This window comes from Pyrus communis, chromosome 13 (assembly GCF_041283825.1).
Source record: "Pyrus communis isolate YQ-2024b chromosome 13, ASM4128382v1, whole genome shotgun sequence".
NCBI classification, from domain to species: Eukaryota; Viridiplantae; Streptophyta; class Magnoliopsida; order Rosales; family Rosaceae; genus Pyrus; species Pyrus communis.
Window position 1 is genome coordinate 13,437,251 of NC_142577.1, and position 27,517 is coordinate 13,464,767.

Here is a 27,517-nt window from a genome sequence, read left to right on the forward strand (position 1 = left end):
ATAAGACCACGAAGTCCTACTTTTCTCAAATTGCACACTAAAATTTTAGAATTGTATCAATTTATATATTTTATCTCTTTAAACATCTAATTCTTTATTAAATTAACGAGTTAGCCCATATAAGAGTCCCACGCTCAACATGTCATCAATTTAATGGGATGATCAAACATTCAATAGGACCAAGGATATTGATAGACCCAATTTCAATTCCTTGCAACCTCAAAATAAGAACCATTTTAATTTATATCTTGATGCAGCAAAAAGACTCGTCACATTGTGTAGTCCAGCATATTCCTGTTAACCCCATTGAAAGATGAAACAGTAAACACTGGTGTCTTAACAAGGACGTTAAGCTTAACAACAACGAAAAAAGGGGGTGGGGGGGAAGGGAGAGAGAGAGGCACAGAAGCCAGTGGCTCGTGCACTTTGCCTACAAAAACCATAATCCAGTTAACTGTGGTCAAAATTTCTAACTCGATTTGATATTTATGATGTACAACGACTCAACGAGCCAGGTTCTATACACGCTTATCACAAGCTTTCACCATATCATAGAGTTTGTATACTTTTTGTACCTACTATGGGGTTTTTCAGATCACCAGCACTCTTGGTTCCGTCCAAAGTATGCCGTTTAGCAGATAACCGCGGCCTCAGCTACACATCATAAGAAATTAATAAGAACCCAAAGAAAAACCAGTACGATAATATTATGCTCCTACGAGCAATTAGGCATATATAAGAATTCAGAAAAGGATTTTCAAGCAAAAGCACATGAATTTGAAACCATGCAACATCGTATAAATTTGAATACTAAACTTTAGCGTCTCATTTCAACTCTCTTACTAAACCTACCCATGCCTACCCTGACAAAAATAAATAAGATTGAATTCAAAGGGTAGTCTTGGTTCCGGATAGTCAGCACTCATCATTTTATAATGAACACAGCAAGCCAAAAACTTATTTATTGGAGGAAGTGCCTGTAACATACCGTCTCAATATACTTCAGTTGCTTTAGAACTTGATCCGTTTCCAGTTCCTGAGCCAAACACAAAAGAAGAGGGACGACGTTAGATTTAAAGATGGACACCACACAGACCAGCTTATAATGAAAGTGAAGAAAGCATAGAACAAAGATAAAATCAAAGTGAGGGAAGCAAAATACATTGACATAATACAATAGTGAAGTGGTCTACCCTAATGACTACATCCCAGTCATTTCATATCAAAATCTGACTGAATGAAATCCCAATAACCCTCAGTAGGTTCGATATGGATAGTTGAGGTGCACAATTGTTGAGATGCAATCCCAACCATTTATATCTAATCTAGCAGTTTAAAATGTGATCCATTCTTTTAAGTCACAGAAAAAATGCGATCACGTTGAAGGATCCTATAAGAGAATTTGCGCGGATGCATACCTACTAGTGTTACTCCTCTAATTCTGAGAGTATTATACGAAAGATCTAAAAATTCAAAACTAGTCTATAAATAGAGATGTAAATAGTGTCAGTGATATGTCCACCTGAGGCACGTTACAATCAGCATGGCTTGGATCCCAAAGGATAGAGCAGAAGCACTCCCAGTCATCAGTTTGGACTTCAAAAAGAGGAGCCCTAATATACGAGAATCTTCCATATTTGTTAAAATGTCAAGCATAATCAACAACAAAAGTAGAAGATCAACTAAGAGAACAAAAGCGATATAACACAACTTTAGATCAATAGTATTACGTGACATATCAAGATACCAAAAAACTCTTTCTGAACTATTTTGTGCGCTTTATATTTTGAGATAATTTACATAAAAAAGAATCCAGCCGTAAGATTTGTGGTATAATTTCAAGTGGGAAGGACAAGGTTCCGGCTGGGAAGAAGGCTAAAGCTTTGTAGATTGCAGTGTCTTAGCTGCGATTTGGATTATAAGGATGGAGAGAAACATGAGTTTAGCCAACCTTCAATCACTCTCCATCCAAATAAAGGGGTAGGTCGAGAAATTGTTGCTAAATTTTTTAAATGCCTCAAGTCTTTGAGGTTGCAGTGTGTTACTCTCATCAAATAAATAAGTCCCATTGTTGATTTTTTGGCATCCAAATTGGTTTTCCAGTTCCAGTGTCAAGTCTTAATCTTCAATCACTAAGACCAAAGAATGAGAGAGATGGAAAACGAATAAAAACACCCATCGAGAGTAAGGAAAAGAGAGAAGGGAAGCTTTGATGCATTCTTCCAGTATCTAAAGTACCATCAGTCTTGGATTGGGGTTATATCCCAAATATTTTACAATGATCAGGTTGACAAGTCAAAAACAACATGCATACATTCGTATAAATGTTTCATGTTCTCCATTAAAGTAATGTCACTCAAATATATTACCATACATAAAACTTCCAACTAAATAATCAGATCACAACCTTCACAGGTTCCACTTAAGTGTTAACACAACCATAAATAAATTACCTGCGCCACTTTCCACAAATAGTTCTGTTTGCGCGATCTACAACTTCTTGACATTGAAGCCAATTACCTATAGAGCTATGTCTAGAAGGTTTATTGCAGTTCAGCCCCTACAACGGAAAGATGTGTCATTACTCCATAAAATTTCCAAATCTCTCATGCCAAATGAAAAGCTGATTACAAATAGAGACACATCAAGTACTTACATGGAATCTAGCATATTCTGACGAATCTATTTCCAATGGTTCACCAATGCCATTGATATCACTATATCAAATCAAAATAACAAAAGCTGTATATTGTAAGTAACATGCAAAATGAAAGAAAATAATGATTCGAAACAGAGTTAGGAAAGGCAGATGATGACAATTTTCTTTCCTAGAACAAATGAGAAAAAAAGATCCCACACAGGTAACTATGCAGGACAGCAAGCCAATGGTTTAGGAATACAAGCAGCAGAAACAAGAAGATCTGTCCTACCTGGCATGCTAAGCTCTCTGAAAACAAGGATTCAAAGCAAAAAACGAAATGAAACTATTTACCCTCCTATATAAACCACGAAGTGGCTACCTTCTTAGTACATATCATTTGAAACATGACCAATCGAAAGGAAGAGAGACAAGTAAAGTAGGCAGTTTTCACAAGGATAATCCAACTAGTGAAGGCAGTCTATAAACTTCAACTGCATCAAAAGTAAATAACAGAATAAACATACCCATTTGTTGGGCCAGACCAGTTAGGAACTTCCGCTTGAAACCCTTTGCCAACCCGAACACTAGTTCTATACGGTTCAATGTCTCTCAACATTAACATTATGGGATTCATTTGGCCCTTGGGTGATGCTTCCCTACTCATGACACTTGTGATATTCATCGATTTTTGGGTCACTTGCTCCTGTAAAATCTTATGTCTCTTTTTCAAACAAGAATGACAGAACCATTCATCAATAGGTGGTTTCTTCATACGGGGGTGGCAGCATGAAATGTGAAATGCCTCTTCACAATGATCACAAATTAGCATTTTCAAAGTGGTTCCAGAACGACTACAAATTGTGCATGACCGGCGATGGATGTCACTGCCAATGGTGTCAGTGTCTTCCGCAGAACCACTATTCATGGTAGCCTGGGAATCCCCAAGTAGTCCATGGCTTCTAAGAATAGAGATGCATAGATCCTTTTCAGACAGGTCTCCCACAACCTCCATAACTACTGCACTAGAAGAGGAGCACTCACCTGTTTCATGTACTTCAGTCTTCACGGAAGTTGAAGCATGCTCCATATTTGACTTTGATGATGAACAACTATCATTTACGCTGCTTACCTCTAAAAGTTTTTGCACGTTATTTTTAGGTGCTTCATCAGAAACTAATTCCTCACCAGCAGAACATCCATTACAAGATTCTGAATTTAAAACATGAGCGACTCTCTTGCATAAACGAGGAGCTACAAAATGAGCTCGAGTGGGTTCAGTTTCATGCTCTAATTGAGAAGCAAGTTGTTCCTTACCAGCAACTGCAGAAGCTTTAGAATTTAGAAAAGAAAAATAATCACCACTTATAGTGTTTTCTTGACCTCCTTGAAACCTGGTGACAGGGTTTCCTCGTAACTTCCTCCTTTTATAAACAAGATTAGGTGCAGAACTTTCAGACATGGTGACTGCTGAAAGCAGGGAAGAGCCACTTTTAAAAATCAAGGAGCACGAATCATCAAAATTCTTGGTTTCCTCAGAGATTGGTTGAGCTCTTCTGCAGCTGCAATGATCATCGCATTTTGTACACATCTGCCAAGTTTCAGCACCAGGCACGGAATCACATAAGTCATCGTGTAACCCACGGTTAGATACACAAAATATAGCAGCTTCAATTGAACTAGGAAGGAAACTCAGACTCAACATTTCACCTGAAACCACCTCACTAATATCTGGTGTCTGTTGCTTCAAAGTACCACAGTAACACGCTGAATCACTCTATAATATGTTTGAAATATGAGTTTCATATGACAGAAGAGGCATCTCCCAAAGTTTTCCTCATTCTAATGCATCAACCTCTCTGTTTCCAACAGGCAAAACAAGTTTTAAAAATGGGTATCATATTGTACAATTTCATGCACTTCTTCAATTGAACTCAATTTTATACGTAAGACCAGTTTCGCAATGCAGACGGGCAAAAAAAAAGAAAGTGAGACTCTTCATCGTCCAAGCAAAAACAGGTAACAAAAACTTGCTTGACACACACACACACATCATGACGAAACTCTACATGGTACTCCACAAACACATCACCAACAATAGCTACATCACCCAAGGAATTCTAACAAGGTAGGGGGCAACCAAACAAAGAAAAAGTAATTTACAGATTCCACTGTTTGCTTACAGTATCTACAGTCAAACCTACTTAAGAAGCTGCCTTAGGTGGGCCAGTTTTATAAAATTTCGCTACAAGTAAAGCAAAAGGACTAAACCCTAATTGATTTCTTTGTAGTAAGCAATATCCTCAAACACCCGTTTTTGGATAAACCCGACTTTCATCCTGCATCGCCAAGAGAAGTTTCAACAAAATAAAATAAGTACAACCACCCCATAAATAAGTAAACAAAAATTTTTAAAGGTTCCAAAATAACAAATGAAGAGAATAATCCTTTTAGTATCTTTAACTCCGTGACAGAGTATGAAGCACAACTTGCTCAGTTTCTAATAGAAAAGGATGCCAACCTGTTTAGATTTCTTGATGGTCACATTATTTGTTTATAGAAAACAAAGGGAAAGATTAAAAAAAAAAAAAGAGGGGGTGGGGTTGGGGGCGGTTAGAGAAAATGGTTAGATAACAATATGAGAAAAGGATAGAAACTGCTAGGGTTACACCAATAGGGATTCTAGGAATCACACAAACCTACAGAGAAAGTTCCATCAATTTTATTCAATCACTAAATCTGTCTAAAGGGAATCATAAGGGTGTAATTAATCAAGACCTAAACCTAATAATCCTAAAGAAAAAAGAAATTAAAGACTAAGGACCTGCTGGAACCATACACCAGCGGAATTTATTTAAAGCCATAGACATGAAACACTAAACATCCTTGACCCATATACCTTGCGTTCCTCAGAGTGCTATGACTCTTCTAATGCAATGTGAACCACAAACACAAGTAAAAACGCATTGACACTGCTTAAAGAATCTCTCTCCTTCTGATATATCCCAACATCAATACAAGACCCAAAGAAATAACATATGCAATTTCATAGCATCGTCGACCAATAACTAGCATCTTCCCTTTTTGATGAACTAATCATCACAATCCTCTAGTGAACAAATCCAAAAAAAAGTTCCACTGTAGGTGGGATCTCGTACCAAATTTCTTTCCAATGAAAAGAATTTTGATACAAAACCAAAAAAGTCGTAACGAAGGTCCTCAATTCTACCATCTTCACCACAATCGAAGTATTTAAAGAAATCCACAATAAATATAGGGATTCAAGAAATACCACCTCCATCACACACATACAATCACTTTTTACAGCTCTTAAATCAAACAAATTATGGTCGGCACTCTTCAATGGGCATTTCCACACCGCACATCTTGATAGCATGCACTCGCCTACCAAGTGTTATCTGAAATACAAAATTCTTTTATGTGCTATATAACTATCTTTGTGATACAACCGCCGAAATCCTCATCAGAAATTTTTCCCCAAAAATATCTCCACAACCCATCAAATTGCTCCAAATTTCAAAACTCCTTATAAGAACAATTGATGCACTGCAATAATTTCAGTTAATAACCTAAATGAGCCTAAATGAGCCTTGTGCATGCCCAAAAGACCTAAAACATACATAATTAAGCAACAGTCGCTTAAGCATTAGATACCACCCTGCCAATATGAAATTGTCACTTTGGCATGCAGCAAATTTGTCGAAATATGACATTTGGTATATTCTTAATGACTATTTTTATATCGATCAATAACCAGTCTCAGCACAAGCTTAGCACCGTGTAAAATCATCCACAAATCATGACACCTGAGATTGCTAAGTTTCTGGTTGAGACTAAAATCAAGATGCAACAATGGAGCTGGCAGAGAATAACTAAAAACAATCAAGTCATGGCATGATACACCAACTCACAAAACATAACTATGAGAAAAGCCTTTGGGCTTTTTCCGTCAAACATATCGTCAACGTCTTGGAGAAATCAACGCACTCTATTGTCCGAAACAAATTTAACTTGGACCCCAAAGCAGATTTTCCTAGAACTACATGGAGTCGATACCTCATCACCTCCTGCACTCAATGCAACATTTTCCTTGTAATTTTTTTGAGATGCATATCAAAACTAAAACAGAAACATCTTAACTAGAAAAACTACACATTTACTGATTGAGAAATGCCATATGTACCAAAAATTTGTAGCATGTCTGTTATACACATCAGCATGGCGGCCTGCCACAAACACCAAATTCAAGGGAGGTGGGTTATTGGGTAATGCAACACCTAAGTAAAATTTCAACTGGCATGCCCATAAAAAAAAATTAGTAAAATTTCGTGGAGCAACACACACTTTCCTCAGTTTTTCCCTGCATACCCATAGATGCATATGTTTACTTATTGCAATACTTGGAAACCTAATTAAAATGAAAATTAAGTCCTTATACTTAAGAAATGCTACTTACAAGGAAACTATTTTCACAATACCAATAAACAAAATGTTCTTCCACATATAGCATCTATTAATTAGTACCCGATTGTTTAGATCAAATTTTCAATCATCAAAAATCCTCTAATGAATAATGTCCCCTGCCCAAAAGAGCAGCAGCAGCAACAACAACAACAACAACAACAAAGCCTTATCCCACTAAGTGGGGTCAACTATATGAATCCTAGAACGCCACTGTGCTCGGTTTTGTGCCATGTCTTCCGTTAGATCCAAGTAGTTCAAGTCTTTTCTTAGAGTCTCTTTCCAAGTCTTCCTAGGTCTTCCTCTACCCCTTTGGCCCTGAGCCTCTGTCTCGTAATCACATATTCTAACCGGAGCATCTGTAGGTCTTCGTTTCACATGTCCAAACCACCTTAACCGATTTTCACTCATCTTATCTTCAATTTGGGCTACTCCTAATATACCTCGGATATCCTCGTTCCTAATCTTGTCCTTTCTCGTGTGCCCACACATCTAACGAAGCACAGAAGCATTCTCATTTCTACTACACTCATTTTGTGTACGTGTTGATGCTTCTCTGCCCAACATTCCATGTCATAAAGCATTGCTGGTCTTGTTGCCGTCCTATAAAGTTTTCCCTTGAGCTTTAGTGGCATACGAAGGTCACACAATACACCCGATGCACTCTTCCACTTCATCCATCCAGCTTGTATTCTTTGATTGAGGGTCTCCATCCAATTCTCCGTTCTTTTGCAAGATAGATCCAAGATAGATAAAGTGTTCGCTCTTTGGTACTTCTTGATCTCCAATCCTCACCTCTAAACTTAATCTTTAATCTACTTAGGCAAAGACCTTTAGATTCCAACACTTACCGCCAAAGGTTAAGCTTCACATTTTCTCCTCCTGAGTTTCATCTATCAACACTATATCGTCAGCGAAAGGCATACACCAAAGGTTAAGCTTCCTTATGATAATGAATCCCCAAAAGAGCACTAACAAAATTTTTAGACCCAAGCTATTCTCCATATTAAAACTCCACCTCAACCAACTGTCCCCAAGACCACAAGTCCACAAACTTTCACTCCAATTAAAGTCTTAGAAGAAATCCTCCACCAAAACCAGTTCCTAGTGATTCAAGTTTATAAAAGTTAAAACATAGGGTTCAAGAGGCACACCTCCATAATAGACAAAATCATGTGTTACCTTCCAATCAAACATTGGGCATTTCCACACCACATATCATGCACAAAATATACATGCTTACAATCTGCTACTAAGTGATATACCAATCTTTGTGCTCCAACCACCGAACTCCTCATCAGAATTCTATTCCCAATCAAATTTCCACAAGAGCTACACGTCCGCAGACAAAGGAATTGAACTTCCAGTTTTCAATGCCCCTGTTCTGCCTCAAGGCAAAACCTCAAACCCCTGGAAAAGGAGAAGCGATGCAGAGCAATAACTTCCCAATAACTTACATTATGCAAGCACAAAGCACTTGGTGAACAAATATAATTGCCTTGTAGCATGACATATCCAAGAAGATACTTCACTTTGTTGAAACTCACACCAGTTATATTTATCAGCGTTATCTCAGTTCATTCTTTTTTCCGGTCAAATCATAGTTCATCAAGAACCAACATAATTTGTACGCCTAATTTTACAGGACTTAAAAGCATTAATAAACTCAACCATCCAAATGTAACTGGACAAGAATACTAAAACGTCATGAGGTTGTGGGCATAAGCCACCAAATCATAAAGCATAACTATCAGCGAAACTTTTGGTTCTTTTTGTCTGCTTAACATATTCTCTAATGCCCTGAAGAAATCTATGCATTCTATTTAAGGTGCGAAATTAAGAAACATATCAATTAGATGATTGCATTTTATTTATTCAGCAATGTTATACGGACTAAAATTTAGTATTATCTATTTTTCAAACTAGCACTGAGGCATGCTACAAAGACCAAATTCAAGGTGGGTAGGGTAGTGTGTAACACCACGCATAAATTAAAAGTTTAACACATCCCCTATGCATATCATAGAAAACCACATGCTTTCCACATTTGTTTCCTGCACATCTTTCTTTGATCGCAACACTAAGTATTTAATAACATGGAAAGAACAGATTCTTTGCATTTACGGTTATTACTTACAAGGAAACTATTCATTTGATGCCAATATGGAACCTAGATAGACATACAGTTAAACTTCTATGACATTTTTCGAGTTTCATTAACTACGATAAAATAATCACCGAATAAATTTGCTGAATTCTCTACTTTTGCAGTCTTTCTTCATACATCACGATGGATGGGAAATAAATACAGAAACCAAATAAGATCAATCACTCAAAACTGTTCCACAAAGACCAACTAAATTCTGGTTCCAACAATAGGTGGTGACATTCAACCCCAATTCCAGGCACAGAGTCTAAAACAACCCGAATTTTGATTTCGTTATATCAAAACTAAACCAAATCAGTGTAAAGTAAATCTAACAAACGGGGAGCAAAGGCATGGATATGGACCCAATTTGGTCAACCCCAACTGGGAAAAGCAATCTAGATCCGTACCCAATTGGGGTTTATACAAATTTCAACAATAAATGGCATCAATGTAATCGCATAAAATTATAGGGGAAAACTATGATATGCAGAAAAGAGTAAAGCATTTAAAACTAAACTAAGAAAACCAAAAACAAGAACACACACACACACACACACATATATATATATATACGTATAATTGTATATATAAGAAATTGGGACACCATTACCATAGATGTGCATAGGATCAAAGGCCCAACACATGCAACAGGAAGAACTTTACCGTTGTTGCGCGCTTTCAACTACAGACAAGAATGCTGCAGAGGTGCCATTGTCTGTTGTTTGTCTGCAGGCAAGGACGAGGAACAGGGGTTTACGGAAAACAAACGAAGAGCCGAAGACAGAGTGGGAGATGGGTTTTATGCCGTTTTTAACACTTCTTTTCTTCGGGTTTTCCTTTCACAAGTTTCAAGATCAAAAGGTCCATCATAACCAATTTAATCCATTATATATAGATTGATTATTTTTGTTGTTGCCCAATAAGTATATTGAATAATAAACACACATCGTTTTTCTCCTTTTAGTGTTCATTATAGTCGATTTCATAAACAAAAACTGATATATTTATGTAATGTCTATACATATTTTGTTCAAGATTAAAAACCAAAAAAGACATAAATATACATTTGCAGATGTTCGATAGCCCAATAAATCATCCTATGACTAGAAAATTAGTTTAGAACTTTAGAACCGCAGGGCACGTGTCTCAAATTGTAACTTCCTTACTTTCTCGTCCCTATATCTTAAGGTACTCCTTGGACTCACTCTAATAGTGCTAATCTTCTATTAGGTCATCTGTCTGACCGGCAAATGTTCTCCCTTGCCCTCGTAGTTGTAACTTGAAATTAGATTTTCAAGAATAACCACTCATGTGTTGGTACGCCAATTACTTTTCAGACGTGCTTCAACAATCTCGCACTTGCACAAAAAGTAACTGACACTCATGACATACACTTATAAATCTCATTCCAACTATATGCATCAGTCAATCGTTACAAATTGGGTTTCACTACACTTATGCATGTGTCAATACCATATGAACCATGTAGTTGGGAATTTCTCCACGAAATGTATAAGTTATGTGGCTTAATCTATCAGCCCATTAAGTCTGCGATTAAAGGAGTTCGATACTCTCATTAGTTTAGGACTTCAAATTGAACTACGAATTATGGACTCTCCAAACAGCCTTACTTAGAACATCGCCCTCATTTGATGTTTAGGATTGGCTTGGCTTGGACAGGTCATTAAATTGCAAAGAATGTTGAATGAAAATATGGATGCTAACTTGCATATTTTATCCAGGTAAAATCTAACGTGATTGTCAGACAACCTAACATGTCATATTTCAGAAGAACAATCGTTCTTCTGGAAAGCCTACACCCATAAGTTAGAATGACATGGAAGGAAAAACACAAACCACAATAGCCAATTCTCAAATTCTACAGTTCTACTAAGCTTATTCCAAAATTTTATAAATTATATAATTGTAGTGATAGTAGAAAATATCGAAGAGATCCATATTTCATGTAGTTTTCCCAAAGTTTTCATCCGTTTCCCTTTCCGAAGTCCGCAAAATCCAATTGTGGGCTGTTGCAAACCTTAGGAAGGTCTTGCTTTGGTCTTGCACTTGATTTTTAACCTCTGAAATCAAATTAACGACTGTTACATTAAACAGTGAAAAAAAGAGGACAAAAAAGGGTACAAACAGAACGTTAACATAACAGAAACTGCAAAGCGAGCAAGAAAACAATCAAATTAAAAGAGAAAATGAACTCGAAAAGACTCGACGGTACCATTTAATAAATGAGGTGAGAAACTACTGAATCTCTACGTGCTCATTGCGTTGCTTGTTGAGCAAGAGGCCTATGAGGCTTTGGAGCTAAAAGAAACCAAACAATACAGCAAATTAAAGACATGAAGAAAAATCTCAAATACTTTAACCAAATGATGAAATATTCTAAGTAACGAACATGAACAAAGGCAGTGAATCTGACAAAAATTTGTGCTACGTATTGAAATCCTCCAATGAGCAGGAGTTGACAAACTATAAAATGTAAAAGTAACGATTAGCTTCCAGAAAAATATAAATTAAACATGAACTAGATACCATTAGGGTTTCCCTGCTCATAAAAACTGCGAAAAAGTGAGACTGCTTCTGTTGCCATTATCCCTCCAGTGCATTTGAATCCTTTCCCCTCTGGACCTCCACCACTATACAACAAACAGAAAGTGAGACTGAGAGACAATAATGTCGGCTAGAAAATCGGAGAATTCCAGAGTCTTCAGCATTAGCTACAGCTAAGGAATCACCAAAAAACACTTCCAGCTTACCTCTTACAGCCAAGTCAATAAATAGGCAACATGGTTTCTGTATGTTAGGATTGTTTGTACTGTCTAAGTAGTTTTCTTTTTGGCTGAATGTATTGATTAACTTATTAAGAACCCACTAAACCTGTGCGAAACAATCAACGTTAAGACCAATTTTAAGGCTTGAGCCCTCAGATAACATCCAGAAATCAAGGATTCAAGATATACATATGCCTGAACTCTTCTCATCAGCACATTCCTCCAATAAGAATCAGCACAATCTCAATGACGAAAAGATTTCATCAGATGTCCTCAACACCCCATCTTTAGTGAGAGATTTCATGTTTTGTGATATTAAATTGTTGATGGCAATTATGTGCATATATCTATGAATTTTGTGGTGTGTCTGTCGTTCACAGCAGGTTACCATATATAGATACTTATGTGGTTCCCTGGCATTATGTTATTCAGAAACTGTCTCCCGGAAAGGTACACCAAAACAAGCAAACAATTTGTTAAAGATCACCCAGAGAAAAAGCAATGATTAGGGAAGACACTACAGAAACTCAATCAAATCTTGATTGTGATGTGGGTTCAGAAATGAACCTCGTTTGTGGCTCAGAGCTACTTGAGTGCAACGACAATATTGATCCACACCCACCAAATTTGTCATTGGCACAACCATAAAATACTTCCCTTATTCCTAAACATGGGAGGAAGAGTCACCTATACATTAATCCAAGTGACAAAACGAAGATAAAAAAGTGTCAACATTTATTTGCAGATTATAAGAAAAGGAGCATACCAATAAATGATAAAGCCGCCGCACACATTATGCATGGCTCACATGTCACATAGAGTACACATTTTGAAAACTTTTCGGCAACTTGTGACTTTGAAAGCCTCTGTTCTCTCCACTGCTCAAGAAGAGTATCAATGGCTTCCATCTCTGCATGCCTTGTAGCCTGCATTTTTATGGCAAGCATGTTAGATTAGAAACTCATAAGTTCCAAGTTCAAAAGGCTTACATAGGAAACAGAGTTCTCATGAACATTAAAGAAAGCAAGCAAGTGCCAAACAGATATATCGCTATAATTGTAAGCAAGACTCCAAAGAATGCAATATACAGTCAGTATATTTTGAAACATTTGATCCAAGAATTTAATCATAGAACTGTACTTTTGAGTCAAAGTAGAAGGCAGGAAAAATATAAGAACAGTAAAGTACCAAGATCGAACTGAACACCCACCCACCCTCATTGAAATCGGTAAGGCATTAAAGATGCAAGCATATGTACACAAACAATGAACAATCCTCAAGATATTTGAGTTAATGCATTAAATGGGTCCCACTCTTTCCTTGTGGTTCCAAGGAAAACTGTCTTTAAGGGTACGTTTGGGTGAGCAACTTTCAAATTCAAGGGATTTAGACATAGTGATGAAGAAATGAATCACAAAAAGTTAAATGGGAGGATTACAATGCACCATTTGAGCATTACAAAAGGAAAAGGCATGCGAGAGGGATTTGCAAATGACTACTTGAAAGGAGTCATTTTACAAATTCTTCTTACGTGCCTTTGTTATGCACATGTGGTGCAGTTTCTAGTTCCTCCTATCTAACTTTTTGTGATCCATTTCTTCTTTATTTTGCCTATATGCCTTGGAATTTTGAAGTCCCTTCCCCAAACAAAACTTAAGAGAATAAGCAATTGAAATGTGAAAATTATTTTTATGGGCAAACCAGAGACATGACAAGGTATTGGGATTTTCGCTAAATGAAAAGAAGGCTCAGAAACAAATATCCAGATAAACAGGAACAATTATTTCTTCAACATCAGAACCAATGGTAAACTTACATTTCGTGTCTCATTAGTTCGATTTCTTCCCGAGGCTATGACATTCCCATCTTCAACAATCACACAGCTATTCAATCAAATTTATAGATTAGAAAAGTGCATTAATACAAAGTAGACCCTTGCTTTTTAACACAAGAAGCAATTGAGCGCATGTCACATCAAACTTCAAGAAGGTGATCAGAAGAATAAAAAGATAAGATGGGTATATACTATAAATTTTTTAATTCGGCTTGGGAAGCTTAATGAAGTGAAAAGTTGTGTTACCCCTACATTCTTGCCCTAAATGAGCAACAGGGCTGCTTTCAAAATTCAGAAGAGAATAATTTTCAAGCTACGCGTATATAACAAGGTAAACTAACCTATTTCCAGCAGTTATGTGATCAAATGGCCAAAACGGGTGAGTATAAAGCTCAGCAGTATAAAGACTCGTACAAGTGTGGCAAACACAGTTTATGCAATTAACCGAAAACTTACCCGACAGGAACTTCAAGGCTGTCCAAAGCTTCATTTGCCTGCAAAACGAAAGCAGGACCAAATATGGAAGTTATATACCGTAAAGCATAGCAAATTTAATCACCCAAAAATAACCATTAAAAAAAATAGAGTGGCATGCACAGCATTGAATTCACATGATGCATAAAGTTTCCATCATCTGATGGCCTGAAACACAAATTTCTGTTAGATGATTGGAACCAGAACAGCCCTAGAATGCCACTGCGCTCGGTTTTGCCCCAAATCTTCCACTAGCTCCGAATACTCCATGTCTTTCTTAAAATCTTTGTCCAAGTCCCTAGGTCTTTCTCTACCCTTTTTCCTCTGTCTCATAATCGCATTTTCTAACCGGAGTAATGAGACACGATCTGTTAGTCTCATTACACACCTTAACCGAACAAATCCTTTTGCATATTTCTATATCATTCCCTCGATCTGTTAGAATGTCAACTCCCCTCTGGATCTTGCTCTTTGATGTTTCCGGCACTAGACTAAACGTAGCAAAATCAGAGAATAACTAGAAACACAAGAATTATACTGGTTCGGCATAACTTTTGCCTACGTCTAGTTGTGATTTCTATGAGTAGAGAAACCACAACTTTTTTTTATTAATAATAGAATATAAGGACTTTTGCAAACCATATAACTAATCTCTCTCCTCTCGGTTGTCTCTCTGTTTTCTCTCACTAGCTTTCAGCCTTTTCCACACCTCCATTTATAAGTATAGGGTGTAGTTTACATCATATTTTCTGATTAGGTTTCCTATTCTGTATGGGATAGGAAAGTACACTTTCTTTTCTATTCTAATTTGGCTTCTAAGATTCCTAGTCCAAGAAAACTTAGTTCTTTCATAATCCTTGGAGGACAAGAATCTATGCACCTTTAGCTTTCCTACTACAAGCCTAAACAAAATACAACTTTAACAAAAGACAAACCAAATCCTAACAATCTCCACCTTGGTGAGTCAAACCAAGTCATCACGGTTGCACCCCAGAGTATCTTCAAACCTTCTTGAAGCAGTTCTAGACAACTTACAGTATCTTCACCTTGGCAAACTTCTTCTCGCCTCATTGCAACTCAAGTGAGGAGGTTGAACCTTAATCAATCAATGAGTTTGATCAAGTTCAAGAAATGCTCGAATTTCTTGGCCAACACTATCTTTGTAAGGTAGTCTGCATCACTGTCATCCATGTGAACCTTTTCAACCCAAATCTCCTTGGACTCCATCCAATCCCGGATTTTGTGATACCTTAGTCCAATGTGCTTTGATCTTCCATGGAAAACCTGATTCTTTGTCAAGTGAATGACACTTTGACTGTCACATTTCAGCTTTACGTACTCCTGAGTGATTCTCATTTGGCTTACCAAGCCACTACACCTAATTGCTTCGTTTTGGCCAGAGCAATGAACTTTGCTTTTGTGGTCGACAAAGCTGTAATTGGTTGTAGTAGTGCCCTCCAACTGATTGGTTTTCCTGTGCATGTAAAGACATAATTTGAAGTTGACCTTATCTTGTCAAAGTCCCCTGCATAGTCAACATCAACATATCCCAACACCCCTTGATTTTTCTTTTTACTTCTCAACATAATCCCTTGTCGCCTTCGGGTAACAGAATCCACTTGACTGCATCCCAAGTTGCTTTCCTAGATTTGCCATGTACTTGGAAACGACGTCGATTGATTGAGCTAGGTTGGGATGCTAGCCGTGTGCATACGATTGCATACATTAGGCAGCCCACTGCATTAGCATAGGGCACCTTCTATAGAAGCAGAAAACTTCCTCTGTAAGTTTTCAATTGTATTGACTGAATAATCAATTACACATGTGTGGATATATATATGTGTGTGTGTGTGTGTGTGTGTGTATGTGTGTGTGTGTGTGTGTGTGTGTGTATATATATATATAGCAATTTGACTATTTACATGAATACCCTTTAACTGCCTTAACTAATCACTTAACTACCTTAACTAATCACAGCTATTAACAAACTAATTACATTTAGTTTTAACAAAGTTTGTTAATAGTTGTGATTAGTTAAGGTAGTTAAGTGATTAGCAGTTAAAGGGTATTCATGTAAATAGCCAAAAGGCTATATATATCCACACATGTGTAATTGATTATTCAGTCAATACAACTGAAAACTTACAAAGGAAGTTTTCTATTTCTATATAGTATCTCACCTTTCTGCTTCACAGCTTCGATCCAACCTTCCGCTCGTCAAATCGATCGATTCTTCAATTCTTCGTTTTCAATCTTTCTTGCATCATGTTTTCTGCAAGTTATGGCTACTCAATTTGATTCACCACCACCTGGATCATCTTCTCCGATCGTGTCTTTTTCGGTTCAAAACCCTAATTCTTCTTCCAATCCGAGTCCTCTGAACTCATACACATCTCTTACAATTCACAACATTGGCAGTATGGTGCCAATTAAACTGAAAAATCCAACTATCTGCCATGGCGTGCGTTGTTTACCCCAATTTTCAGGTGCTACAAGCTTCTTGGCATCATTGATGGAACTGAAGTCTGTCCACCGCCATTCTTGCCTGATTGATCGCTGAACCCTGCCTTTGAGGACTGATGAAAAAGATCTTTTCATCTGGTTAAATTCTACTCTCTAAAGAAATCATTCCGTTCACGGTTGGGGTTTCGTCCTCTCGCAAGCTCTGGGTGAAGCTCAAACACCGTTTTGGAGGAATTTCAGAGGCTCACATTCATCAGTTGCAATCACGACTTCAATCAATTCAGAAATGATCTCTTTCAATCTCTGAGTATCTTCAACAAATCAAGGAAATTGCAGATTCCTTGCAAGCCGCTAGTGCCTCAATGTCCGATTGTGACCTAATTGCTGCCACACCATGGATTGCCTGATGAGTTTGAGTCATTCATTGACTCCATTATGCTATGCTTGGCTTCTACATCTCTTGATGAACTCCATGGTCTCTTACTCACTAAGGAACTCTCTATAGCCCGAAGAAAGAATGTCAACTCATCCTTGGCAACTGAACCATTTCAGGCTTTCTCGGTGCAATCTGAGCCCCCTCTACTTCCTACTCCACTTATCTTTGCTGCTCAAAATCAACCTCTTCACTCTGCATCTTGGTACAACTCAAATCGTGGCAAGTCAACTCGGGGTAATTCCTTCTCCAGTTGAGGCAATCGCAATTTTCATAATCGTGGTACCTTCACCAACAATCGTGGCAATCAAAACTATCAAAGCTCTCGCACCAATCAAGGTTCTTTCAACTTCAAAGTTCCTTGCCAGATTTGTGGTTCCACTAGTCATAAGGCAATTGACTGCTGCAATCAACTCCAGTGTTTTCTTCATCACTTGATCTTCATTTTAACACATCCTCATCATTCTCCCACTAGTGGTACATCTTCAACACAAAGTCATTATGCACCTGTTCATGCTACTCATAATTCATCTTCAACTGGAACCATCTCAATGGATACTTTTGCAAGTTCAATCCCTCCTTCAGAATCTTCAATCTTGCCAACAATTCAGACAGGTCATCCCCCCATTTTTGGCAATACACATCCTATGATTACAAGATTTTAGGCTAGGATCTACAAACCTAGGGTTTATGCGGCAACAAAACATCCACTTCCAGTTGATCTTGAATTTGTTCCAAGTACTTACAAGCATCAAAGCATGCTCACTGGAGAGCTGCAATGCAAGATGAATATAATGCTTTACTGTCCACAGGAACTTGATCTCTTGTTCCATCACATCCTTCCCAAAATGTAGTTGGATGTAAATGGGTGTTTCGAGTCAAGAAAAAGCCAAATGGCACTATTGATAGGTACAAAGCCCGCCTTGTGACAAAGGGCTTTCATCAATAAGAAGGTGTTGATTTTCAAGAAACCTTCAGTCCAGTTGCTAAACTGGTCACAATTTGGATCCTTTTTACACTTGCTATTCAATATAATTGGTTTTTAAATCAATTAGACATCAACATTGCTTTCCTTCATGGAGATTTAAAAGAGGACGTTTACATGCAACAACCTCCAGGGTTTATTGATCCTCTTTCTCCCAATTATGTTTGCAAATTAAGGAAATCTCTGTATGGTCTCAAACAAGCTCCTCAGGCTTGGTTTGATAAACTGTTTCAAGTTCTTCAACAACTTAGGTTCAAACAATCTTCATCTGATGCTTCTTTGTTTGTTCTCAATGGTCCTCAATTGGTTATTGTTCTTGTTTATGTTGATGATATCCTTGTTACTGGCCCTAACTCTCAACTATGTCAATAATTTATTCAACAACTTAGTGCTCGATTTCCAGTGAAAGATCTTGTTCCTTTACACTATTTCTTGGGCTTAGAAGTGCACAGGTCATCCAAAAGGATTTTCCTTCATCAAACCAAGTACTTGCTTGATCTTCTCAAGAAAACCAATATGGAAGGTGCAAAACCTTGCTGCACACCTCTTGGTTCCAAGAAACTAGATCACAGTGGGCCACTCTTGTCAAATCCCACTGAATATCATTCTATAGTTGGTGGATTATAATATCTTACTTGGACTCGGCCGGACCTTGCATTTGTTGTTAACCAGATATGCCAATTTATACATGCTCCAAGGGAACAACATCTTCAGGTAGCCAAACAAGTTCTCAGATTCCTTAAAGGTTCTATTTCGCATGGTTTATGGTTCACAAAGGGCTATGTTCATCTCTCAACATACAGACCGGCTACACCTTTGAGAGTGCCAAGAACCAAAGCATTGTTGCACGTTCATCTACAAAAGCTGAATATCGTTCCTTAGCTCACACTGCTGCAGAAATCACTTGGGTGTGCAAAATCCTTCGTGATCTTCGTTAGCATCTAATCTTATCTTTCATGCTCGAACTAAGCATGTTGAGATTGACAATCACTACATTCGAGAATTGGTCCTGGCAAATCTCATTGAAGTGCAGTTTGTTTGCAGTGAAGATCAATTGGTTGACCTTCACACCAAGTCTCTGTCTAAAAGCAAGTTGCTTACTTGTGTTCCAAGCTTCCAATTGGAATCAACTCTGATTCCCCTTTTAGAGGGGGTGTATTAGGGAGAATGACAAGTCATCCATTTCAATTACTGTGAAATAGTTTGTTAAAACTAAATGTAATTAGTCTATTAATAGTTGTGATAGTTAAGGTAGTTAAGCGATTAGTTAAGGCAATTAAAGGGTATTAATGTAAATAGCCAAAAGGCTATATATATCCACACATGCGTAATTGATTATTCAGTCAATACAAATGAAAACTTATAGAGGAAGTTTTCTATTTCTATACCTTCTCCATCACTTGTTTCTCTTTCTTGAACTTATGACATTGTTGCCTACTTAATCTGTAGGACAAGAATATGTGCACCTTTAGCTTTCTTAATACAATCCTAAATAAAATAGGACTTTAACAGAAGATGAACCAAATCCTAACACGATCTCTATAAGAGATAGATTGCCTCCATAGTTAAGCACCCTGGCATGTACCCAAATTGGTTGTCTGAGGCCTTGCCTCAGTCTATACTCAATAACTCTCTTCCAAAGCTATATTATATGACTCATTAACTTAATACTCCTATAATTCATACAAATTTGTATGTCACCTCTATTTTTGTAGATAGGTAACAAAGTGCTTATTTACCACTCATTTAGCATCTTCGTTTTCAAAATCTTGTTGAAAAAGTTTGTGAACCATGTTATTCCCGTTTCTCCCCAGACCTTCCACATTTTGATTAGTCGGGACCTACTGCTTTTTTATGTTTCATCTTTTTTAAAGCTACAACCACTTCCTGGTTCCTAATTCGACGACATGAGTAATTTCTACACTCTTCCGAGTAACTCAACTCACCCAAAGAAGTACTCCTTTTGTGTCCTTCATTGAAAAGAATCTCTCCATCTGTCTTTAACCACTCTCTCCGTAGCTAAAATATTTCCTTTTTCATCCTTGATGCATCTTAGTTCAAGTCTCTTTTGCCCTCCTTTTCCTTGCTCTCACCAATTTATAGATATTCAACTTTCTTTCGTTGGTATCCAAACACTTGTCCATATTGTCAAAAGCCATTAGCTTCACTTCTCTCATGGCTTTCTTTGCCTTCTTCGCTACTATATACCTCTCACAGTTTTCATCGGTTCTATCCTTGTATAAGGTTTTACAACATTCCTTCTTAACCTTAACTTTTTCATGTACCTCATCTTTCCACCACCAAGATTCCTTTTAATGTGGAGCAAAACCTTGGACTCTCCTAATACCCCGACTACAGCTAGCCATGGAATCCCACATTGGCTAGCGTTCCCCTCGGTATCCTAAACGCCTTCGGCAAGTACTTTCTCTTTGAAAGTGACTTGTTTTTCTCCTTTTAGATTCCACCATCTAGTTCTTGGACACTTCAAGGCCTTGTTCTTTCTTCTATCTCACATTCCCCCTTCCTCATTAAAAAGAAATCTATTTGTGTTTTTGATGACCCATTGTTATAGGTGATCACGCGCTCCTCTTTTTTTAAGGAAGTATTGGCTAGAAAGAGATCGTATGCCATTGCAAAAAATGACATCCCCTCCTTGTTACTCTCCCCAAAACCATGGCCACCATGGAAACCATTGTAGTTGATTGTCTCCTTGTCCACATGTCCATTTAAATCTCCTCCTATGAGTACCTTCTCTGTCTGGGAGATTCCTTAGACCAATTTTCCAAGATCTTCCCAAAATTTCTTCTTCGTACTCCTATCCAACCCAACTTGAGGTGCATGTGTTGTGAATATCGCATTTAAAATGCAAAAAACAGAACAAACTCAGAAGTTGAAAATAAAATAACCAAGATAAATAACACCAAGAATTAACATGGTTCGGCTGTATGTGCCTACGTCCATGGGGCAGCAACAATAACAATATTTCAATATATAAATGAGTAAGACGAATAATCTTGTCAAGCCTCTAGGATAAAGACTTAACAAAAAAACAGAAAGAACAAGAACTAGAAATACACTTTTTATCTCTTTTCTTTTCTCTCGCACACACTTTTTCCTTACAATATTCTCTAACTCTTATGTCATTGAGTGGTGTACAATTTATTGTTTTGCTCCAATTCAAAACTAGTGCAATAGACATAATAAATGTCTTCTTCAATAAGGATTACTAATCCTAATTGGAATTTAGTTATGAATCATTCTCCAATTGAGAAACCAACTCCAAATGGGAAAACAACTTCAATTGGGTAAACAATTTAAATTGGATTAACAACTTCAATTGGGAAAACAGCTTCAATTCGATAAACAATTTAACCTTCTACAACTATAATTCCTAATAGACTCGGGACAACTCATCATGGGTTGGAAAAATAAAATAGCATACGCACTAATCACATTGATGAGTTCTTGATTGCTATAATTCTACCCCAGACCCTCTTAACATCTACAACATCTCTTGTTCGAGTCTTATACCGTTTCTGGATTTGTTTGTGCCCGAATACCGAAACTTAAAACTTCAATCTTTGAGTTCTTTTGCCTTAAGACCAAACCACTTAGTTTCCTGGAGGCACATAATACTTATCTTTCTCCTCACCATAAACTATTTCAATAGATTTTCTCATTAAGGTTCCTATATTCCACGTTCCTAAACGCATTTTACTCTCTTGCACCCTACCCTAATGTCCTAGATTCTTTGACCTCACTTGTCCAGTAAGGTCAAAATACTTCTTTTACCTGTCTGGGGCAAAATTGATGTCATCGGATGATTCCAAACAACTTTGAGTCGAATTGTTCAAAAAGAAAGTTTCTATAACATTCTTACTCATTTGACACTATATTCGGGCACCGATAGAGATACTGCGATCTTTGCTCACTCATCATTGTGCCAGGGCCACACAGCTCGTCACGTCCGAGTGACGACCTAACTTCAACAATTTCATTTAGGATCCGTTCTCATTGGGATTCGACATGAAAACGGAGTACTGACCATCGACTACTTGACGCCTTGCCCCTCCTCATTTATCCAAGATTGAAACCGGCAGTGTAAGGTAAACAAAAACATCAGAGAATAAAAAAGGAAATGCAGAGTTTGAAGTGATGCTGTCTCAGAAATGTAAAAACACAAGTTCCTTGAAAATTGAAACCAAATCACATCCCACAGTTTATAAACCTCCCCAGTTTAAGATGTTAACAGTAGCTATTGTAATTTAGTCGGCCGATTACTATCCAACAACCAAAGGTTACAGCCTGCTAATGTGAAGCCGCAGCATTACCTGTTCTATAGCAAGACGCATAAATTTAAGGTTGTTGTCAGGGTACTCTTCTTCAAGAAATGCCATCTGTTGAAAGCAATTAAAAGATTACAGAAATACTGTAATTACATAAATCGAACACACAAATGTAAAGTCTGTCCATTTTTTTCCCCATAACGAGGTTGGGTGCATGCTCAAACACGCCAACACCCAGAAAAATCCCCAATTACGCTAGCCCTAATTTCAACAAACAAACAAAAATTGAATCCCAAATTATGGCAATCGTAATTTCAACAAAATCTCCAACAATCAATCACAAATTCAAGGGGAAATCGTAAGAAATTAAATAAAAAATAAAATAAAATTGCGAGAGCAATTTAGGAAAGAAGAGTACCAGGTGGATATGGAGGACTGGAGTGCGAGTGTGTTGCTTGCTGTTGATGTGGAAAAACTAATAATAGACGGAAATATTGGCTTAATTACATTCCCGCGGTATCGCGCCAAATAATTTGAGGGCGTTTCCTTCTTTCCTATTAAAACGGATCTGTCTCTCCGGATCCGTCCGGATCATTTAATCTAGAACGTTCCCTCAGATCATGCGGTCACAAAATTGATTTTTAATTTTATTTTTTACTTGTTTTACGGGAACGACGACGTCGTAATGGGACAGATCTTTCCATGGTGATTTAGTCCATTAAAAATCAGCGTAGTGGATTTTTCAATTGAAAAGTCGACGAGATTGAAATTAGGAGAGAGCAAAAAATTTTAAAAAATTGAAAAATCCGTTCATGTTTGAGATTTTCCTCTTTTTCTTTTAAGTGAAAGGATAAAAAAGTGACCTTAGGGATTTGGAATTGGAGAGAATTTTTGTCAAAACAACACAGGGAACATGTGCTTTTACCATAAATCAAACATCGATGTTTTAGACTAAATTTCGTTTAATCTCGGCCTTTGATCGCTTTTGGTAAATAAACAAGATTCCAACTTGAGATTGCTTTCAACATTAAAAGAGAGATATAAGACTAAAATAACTACAGTATTCGAGAAGTGTATACAAATAGTTAGAATGCCAATATTCGAGATCCAATTTTCCAAAACAAAGATTATAAGCATATGAAAACCAAACCCACAATATAGAGAACCACCCAAGTAAATTTCAACGAAAATAGCTCCATTATGTGTTACTTGTCCCATATCCAATACCATCAAAACCTCAACCAAACTTACATAATTAAACAAACAAGTAGTTGTTATATTTGACACAAATTAAGTCACTCACTCCAAACAATCGAAAAGGTTAAGCCAATATTTCTGCTCTTGTTGCGATTTCTCGATCAAAAGGGTGGGCAATATCTGGATTCTCACCACAACACCAACAAGACTATTTCAGCGTAACTGCTAACATTTGCGTCCCCTTGGCAACTTATATCAGTAGTCATTCTTCTGACAAAATAAATAGCAGTTTAGTTTTCTCGTTTTATTTGCAATTGAACGCGTAGCAACTACAACTATATATATATATATATATATATACATACAAATTAAATATATATACACACATATATAGTTGTAGTTACTACAAATATTATAAGCATATATAGATATCCAAGTTGCTGTGGAGAGCAACTACTACAAATATTATAAGCCTACATTGAATGCGTAGTCACTACAAATATATATGTACACACACACGCACACACATATATATAGCAAATTTAAAGGAATGTTGGAACAAGTTATTAAGTATGAGTCATGATTGAAGATAAACTTATTAGCAGCAGTTACTCAAATCTCGAGTTTTTATGGGTACAGTTTGAATGCTAAATTTGAGAATCGTTAGAAAATGTTGCACCGACACCAATAGCAACACTGCTGCACTGCATCTTTTGCGAATTCCTTAGAAAATGGAGGCACCCACAAACGAACAAACAAGAAAGTAGCGTTCTGGTTTCAATTTCCAATTTTAAATATTTTCATTGAAAAAACATTAACTTTTTTTTCATGAGTAATCAACTTAAGCCTAATTATTTCGATAGTCCAACAAAGAAAGATAGTCGTCTCATGTGAGAAGACTGTAATACACAGCAACTTGTTGAGCAACCTATACATAATGGGTGCAATGCATATCTTGCCAGTTACTTGTTGCTTTCCACATGACAATGTAGTGTACTCGTTCCATGTAAGTTGCTTTCTTGATTTACACGTCTCGATCCCAATATGCCCAGATACCAAGACATGCACATGCTGGTCGACACTCGAGGGTGACAAAACCATTTTAAACATGCATACAAATAAAATATGTAATTAGAAAGAAATATGTCAAAGCGGAAACGTATACATAGTATACAACTAATCAAGAATAGTATGAAAGAATTATTATAAAAATGTATGAACCAAGGAATGGGTCATACACAGAGAAAACTCGAAAATACCCAAGCGGAAGTGCCCTGACGTCGGGATCAAATGCCTTGATTCTAACTCCTAAAGGGGGCGCAAAACAAAGGGTGAATGGACCAAAGTTTATAATAATAATACTAATAATAAGAAAATTGATTTCTTTTTTAACATACTAACCCCCTGTTTCGAAAACACATATAGTACTACATAATAGGTTTTCAGAAAAACTCTAGCATGCTATGAAAATGTTCGTAAAACAAGTACTATAAACCAGTGCTCAATAATGGTAATATAGTCGCCCAAAGGCAAATCCATAAAACATCTGTAAATCTTATCAATGATGTACTCAACTAGGGGTATCATAATTGCTCAAAGGCATAACCTGCCCATCACCCGAAGATGAAGTTGTACGACTATGGGTTACGCCAGAGAAGAAATATAACATAACACACTGACACTAGCCATGGCTAGTGAAGCTGTCTGACACTGGTTTTGCCAGTGAAGCTGGGTGTATGTCATAAATATCCTCAACTATATCCTATGACCATAGACATCTACATACCTGTGTTGTGTGTATGTGTTGTATGATAACCCACTAGATAAGCACCGAAAACATATCTCGAAAACTCATATCAAATCACCGGAGCTCACAAGAAAACATCGCGCAAAGTCAAAAAAATGTCGCACAAAAATTAGCACAACGAACCTTCGTCATGCACAAACCGTCGCGCCCAGGCAATTATAGTAGGGTTTGCGCGACGAAGAAGTGACCTACGTCGCGCAAAACTGCTTTGCACAATGTAGGTCACTTCTTCGTCGCGCAAACCCTTTTTTTTTTGCAACAATTTTTTTAATTTAATTTTTAATAAATATTGTAAGTAAATTCTAAACAATAATTAATAAACCAAGAAAAAATATTTAATTATAAAATATATGAAAATGTACATACAATATGTCCAAACAAAAAAGAAAAAACTACAAGTCTTCTAAGTTTAATACATCATGCTACTGGGTATCGAATAGGCAAAGTGGCTGGGAAGTTGAAGGTGGAGTAAGATCAGGTGCTGGCATCGGGATTTGAAGGCCGGACATCTCTAAGACCCGTACAATCATACTCATCTTCTCGTTCTGGGCCCTTATCTGCTCATCCTAGGCCCTCATCTGCTCGCCCTGGGCCCTCATCTACTTGCCCTGGGCTGCAAGCTAACCTTTTAGGGTTGTCCTTTCCTCATTCAGGGCATTAACCTCTCATGCGGATGATCTAGAAGATGAGGCACCAGTCTCACGAACCTCGTATTCCCCATACACTGAACAACATTGCCATGACGACGATCAAACTTCTAATCCAGGACCTCAATCACGATCTGAAGACCTGCATCCTCGGGTACAGTGACGTCCTTAAACGGGGTCTTAGGGGGAAGCTGCGATGTTGCTTCTTGGAGAACAACAGTGCGCTTTTCCGCCATAGAACAAAGAATAAGCAATGGCTGAATACATCGCAAAGGTGAAGCAGCTACAACAACAAGAAGTAGCCTCCACATAAATCATACAACATTAATGGAGTTCTATATCTATATCTTAAACATTTCCCAAGTGTTTCAAACTTTCAAGAAGAAAACACATACCAGAATGTAATAAACCAATAATTTTCAATTTCCACAGCTTCTGCTTTATAATTAAGTCATGATTTAAAGGTGTCACACTTCAAATGCTTGTGTAGTCATCCTCACAAGATTAAGGAATGGAATGCATAGGTATAAAAGTATTAAGCGAGAAAGTATATAACCTAACTAAATCAGGACGACTATGGAATTGTCTCAAAAATTACAGCCCAGTATCAAAGTGAAAACAAACATCTAGTTTATTTTCAGTACAAATGAACACACCATGTTTAATCAAGTGAAATGTTCATCTGACTGTAAATGTGGACAAAGAAATGCTCAACTGATAAAACAAAATGGAATTTGGGGTATGCCTATGTGTATCCAGCAGCTAAACATTTTCTATACATTTCCTCCACGCATTTGAGTCAAATACTGTAAATTCTAACAAGAAAATGGCACACATAATATTATATTTAGAAAGAAAAAAATTGAGGACATTCAAAGAAGAAAATAGTGATGGAATAGAACCAAGTCCTCGAGCAATATGCTAACCTGGGTCAATACCTGCTGGCTGGCTAGGAATTGAAAATCTATACCGAAATTGCTTCAAACTGCAAACAAGAAACAACAATGAAATTCTTAAACCCTGAAATTCAACCCATTTCCTAATAATTTATCCCAAATAAAAACCCTGATTGAATCCCCGTTTCAACCATTCACAAATTTTTAAACCCTGAAATCCATCCCATGCCGTAATAATTTATCCCAAATTAAAACCCTAAATTCTAAAATTCATCTCAATTCACAATCAAAATCCTTAATTTCACAATTTCATAATTTGTAATTAGACTTACTTTCAAGGAGAGAGACGAGCATGACGAAGGGGTGGTGGCTGAGGAAAAAATGGTGCAAACAAAAGCATCCAATCCCCTAATAGAATGACACCTCAATAGTTGGAACAC

At 37.2% G+C, this 27,517-nt stretch overlaps 2 protein-coding genes and 1 pseudogene across 10 annotated transcripts; all 3 read right to left on the minus strand.

Moving 5' to 3' along the window:
• Window positions 1-219: 219 nt before the first annotated feature.
• Window positions 220-10,125, minus strand: LOC137738118 (uncharacterized). Of its 6 annotated transcripts, none has more exons than XM_088682928.1 (9): window positions 9,933-10,125; window positions 4,349-4,497; window positions 3,166-4,229; window positions 2,657-2,717; window positions 2,454-2,560; window positions 1,523-1,613; window positions 989-1,036; window positions 576-654; window positions 220-430 (listed from the first exon to the last, which is right to left on the minus strand). In XM_088682928.1, the coding sequence occupies exons 3-9, from the start codon at window positions 4,227-4,229 to the stop codon at window positions 270-272; spliced, it is 1,611 nt and encodes a 536-aa protein (XP_088539054.1). In that variant the 5' UTR covers window positions 4,349-4,497; window positions 9,933-10,125; the 3' UTR covers window positions 220-269. The 6 variants fall into 6 exon arrangements, with proteins under 6 accessions (XP_088539054.1, XP_088539056.1, XP_088539057.1 ...); XM_088682930.1 differs by having other exon boundaries at window positions 9,880-10,051; XM_088682931.1 differs by lacking the exon at window positions 4,349-4,497 and having other exon boundaries at window positions 9,933-10,067.
• Window positions 10,126-11,027: 902 nt separating this feature from the next.
• EMB2191 (Cytidine/deoxycytidylate deaminase family protein) lies at window positions 11,028-23,250 on the minus strand. 4 transcript variants are annotated; one of them, XR_015955092.1, is made up of 9 exons: window positions 22,949-23,250; window positions 22,576-22,641; window positions 14,346-14,383; window positions 13,872-13,938; window positions 12,822-12,981; window positions 12,623-12,719; window positions 11,680-11,920; window positions 11,503-11,588; window positions 11,028-11,350 (listed from the first exon to the last, which is right to left on the minus strand). XR_015955092.1 is itself a non-coding variant. In XM_068477369.2 (9 exons), exons 2-8 carry the CDS (start codon window positions 22,639-22,641, stop codon window positions 11,545-11,547), a joined length of 576 nt encoding a protein of 191 aa, XP_068333470.2. In that variant the 5' UTR covers window positions 22,949-23,145; the 3' UTR covers window positions 11,028-11,350; window positions 11,503-11,544. The 4 variants fall into 4 exon arrangements, 3 of the variants coding, with proteins under 3 accessions (XP_068333470.2, XP_088539269.1, XP_068333471.2); XM_068477369.2 differs by having other exon boundaries at window positions 11,817-11,920; window positions 22,949-23,145; XM_088683143.1 differs by having other exon boundaries at window positions 11,817-11,920; window positions 22,576-22,791; window positions 22,949-23,014.
• A 2,597-nt stretch (window positions 23,251-25,847) lies between these two features.
• LOC148691800 (uncharacterized) lies at window positions 25,848-26,770 on the minus strand (annotated as a pseudogene).
• Window positions 26,771-27,517: the final 747 nt, after the last annotated feature.